The following is a 2,634-nucleotide window of genomic DNA, read 5'->3' on the forward strand; positions in this document are numbered from 1 at the left end:
AGTTAACTACAACCAGAAAAACACAGGCAAGAGATAATCCCAGCTTACCAACAGCCAAAAGATAAATGGGGTAGAAATCCACACACAATTCCAAACCAACAACAAATCCAAAGCAAAATAGAATGAACAATCAATGTTCATTAATATCCCTCAATATTAATAGTATTTACTCACCTATAAAAAGCACAAGCTAACAGAAAAGCTCTTGAGAATAGAGTGGCCCTGAGAATTCTGTCTAAAATTCCACAACCAAACAGAGCTCGATGGACACAATTGGATACTTCAAACAGAAACACCATGGAATCTACAAACTGAATGTGAAATTTTTATTCACTTCATTTTGCTTTTGGTTAACAGAGAAGGATACAGCCATAGACACAAGAGGAGGACTTCAATCCTCCGGAACTCCAGTTACAGATGTTTGAGAATTCACCCATGGATGCAGATAGTTGAACTCAAGAACTGTTCCTCTTTAGGAGCAACAATTGCTTTGGCCAACTGAGTCAACCCTCCAGTACCCACACACTGAGTTTGCAAAAAAACTGTCTCCTTTCTCTTCTCTGTCTCTTGTAAGCAAACATGCATGTCTGTTTCATCCTTGGCTCTCAATCCTTCATCATATAATCTGCTCAGTCTTGTCCAGACATGTTCCTCCAAAGAATCCCTGCAGAGAAGTGCTTGTGGCAAGCAACTGAATGGAAACCCAGTATCCAACTCATTGGATAATAAGCAAACCAGTCCAGTAACTGGGGATAGTATCTGGGAATCCATTGATCCCCATGATTCAACTCATTTAGAGGCACATTAAAGGGCTGAGCCCCCATGGTGTCTTTCCCCAGATAGCCTGTATACACTACTGATGTACTGTAGTCTACCCAAGTGGCCTTGGTAACGTGGCTGGCTGCTGCTTCTGGAATACACATGTAGGTCACAGCTGAGAGGGTCCTATGATTTCTTGAAGCATTTGGGAACTGGCTCCAGTAAAGAGCTATGAGCAGATGACAAGGAGCTGAATGCTTCAGCCAACAAGTGGGGATGGGAGCCAACCATTTTCTTCCAGCTTGAGGTCTCAGAAACTTCAGATGCATGAGATGTAATGAAATCCAGTGCCTTGGTTTTCAGCTGCCCTGTACTGTGGAGGTCAGCTAGGATGAGTGTGTGGGCTGCATTCTCCACAGAGAGGTCCCTGCAGAGGGCATCCTCACATATGACCTTCAAAAGCTCCAGGCCATACTTGTCAGCAGCTGCCAGAACAGCATCTGCAATGTCGTGGAGGTCTGGTGCCTTCCCGGTGTAAATGAATTCCATCATTGCCTTGAAAACATGCGGCTCCAGATCAAGGATCTCAACGCTGTTTGTTCTGCTCTCCTCCATGTCATGTTCAAACATAGCTCTGAAAACTGTAGAGCAATCTGCTAAGATGGCCTTGTGAGCTCTGAATTCCTTGCCAGCTACCAGTAGGCTGCAATCTGTGAAGACAGAATTCTCCCACAGCTGTCCTAGCTCATCTGCCATCGTGCTCATGGGAACCTGGATACAGGGACCGTGCTCTCCTCGGAGTTGATGAAGGAGTCTTGGACTGCCAGGTCCACATCGCATAAGACAGTGAGTTCATTGTCTGGGAGAAGCCAAGACTCCAGACTCAAGAGCAGATCTCGATGGATGAACTTTGTGAATCCCCAGTGTTGATTTGGCGTGAACTTGAAGAATCTTGGGCTTATCATACCTTGGGTTTTCTCTCCGTCGACACTCGCGATCGAAAACTGGAACCTTGCCCACACTGGGCTCCTAGGGCAGCTGAGCAATGTTAGGTGAACTGACAAGTAATCTTTGCTGTCTTCGTCGATCCCGTTTGTCCGTACTTTCAAACACCATTTGTCGTTGACACTGGATCCAGATGAGAAGGTTGGACTTTTAATGGCTTCCCCTACTTCCTGAAGTAGGAATCTGAAGTTGCTTATGGTCCAACTGTAGGAAAATTTCTGCACACTGATCTCTGTGTAGCCCCATCTTTCGGCTGCACCGTCTTCTGTCATATCTACTGTGGTGGTTTGAAAGTTAATCTGGATCCAAAATGAAGAAATAGGACTTTTTCTTCTTCAACCTGGTGTCACAATTGCAGAGATCTGTAAAAGGAAAACAAATCCTGAGAGACTCATATTGGGGTTCAAGCTTCAAGCTGAAGATCAGCAAGGCAAAGCAGCCAAGCCACTACCTCTTGCCTCCTCATCAGGCTCCATGAGCTCTTAATAAACATCACACTGCTGCCTCTCCTCAACTTAACTGGAGATAACCATAGGACTGACTACTGAAGACCCTACTCCTAATTTTATACACTCTAGTGCTGGGATAATGGGCATAAGCTCTGTTACTCCTTTAATTTAGTTTAATCTCATGTAGCACTGTGGGTACTTGAACACAAAGAGTACCATCTGCCTTTGTCTCCTGAGTCCTCAGAAGAAAGGTGTCTGTGTGGCTTCTCTGGGTAACTAATATGGGTGCTTTCCTATTTTGATCTCCAGTGGCTTCAGAAATTGTAAGCTATATCTGTACTACCACTGATAGTGTTTAGTCTTTTATTTCTGTTTTCCCCTCTGTTCCCACTTCTTTGGGCTGGAAACTTGGATATCTCTC

At 44.6% G+C, this 2,634-nt stretch overlaps 1 protein-coding gene across 1 annotated transcript; it reads right to left on the reverse strand.

The window, feature by feature from the left end:
• Positions 1-945: 945 nt before the first annotated feature.
• LOC100772609 (speckle-type POZ protein-like) lies at positions 946-2,036 on the reverse strand. The gene is given in 2 exon segments (XM_035438654.1): positions 946-1,544; positions 1,547-2,036. Coding segments are annotated over 2 exon segments (1,089 nt in total).
• Between the last annotated feature and the right edge of the window lie 598 nt (positions 2,037-2,634).

The sequence above is a fragment of the Cricetulus griseus genome, chromosome 2 (assembly GCF_003668045.3).
Source record: "Cricetulus griseus strain 17A/GY chromosome 2, alternate assembly CriGri-PICRH-1.0, whole genome shotgun sequence".
Lineage (NCBI taxonomy): Eukaryota > Metazoa > Chordata > Mammalia > Rodentia > Cricetidae > Cricetulus > Cricetulus griseus.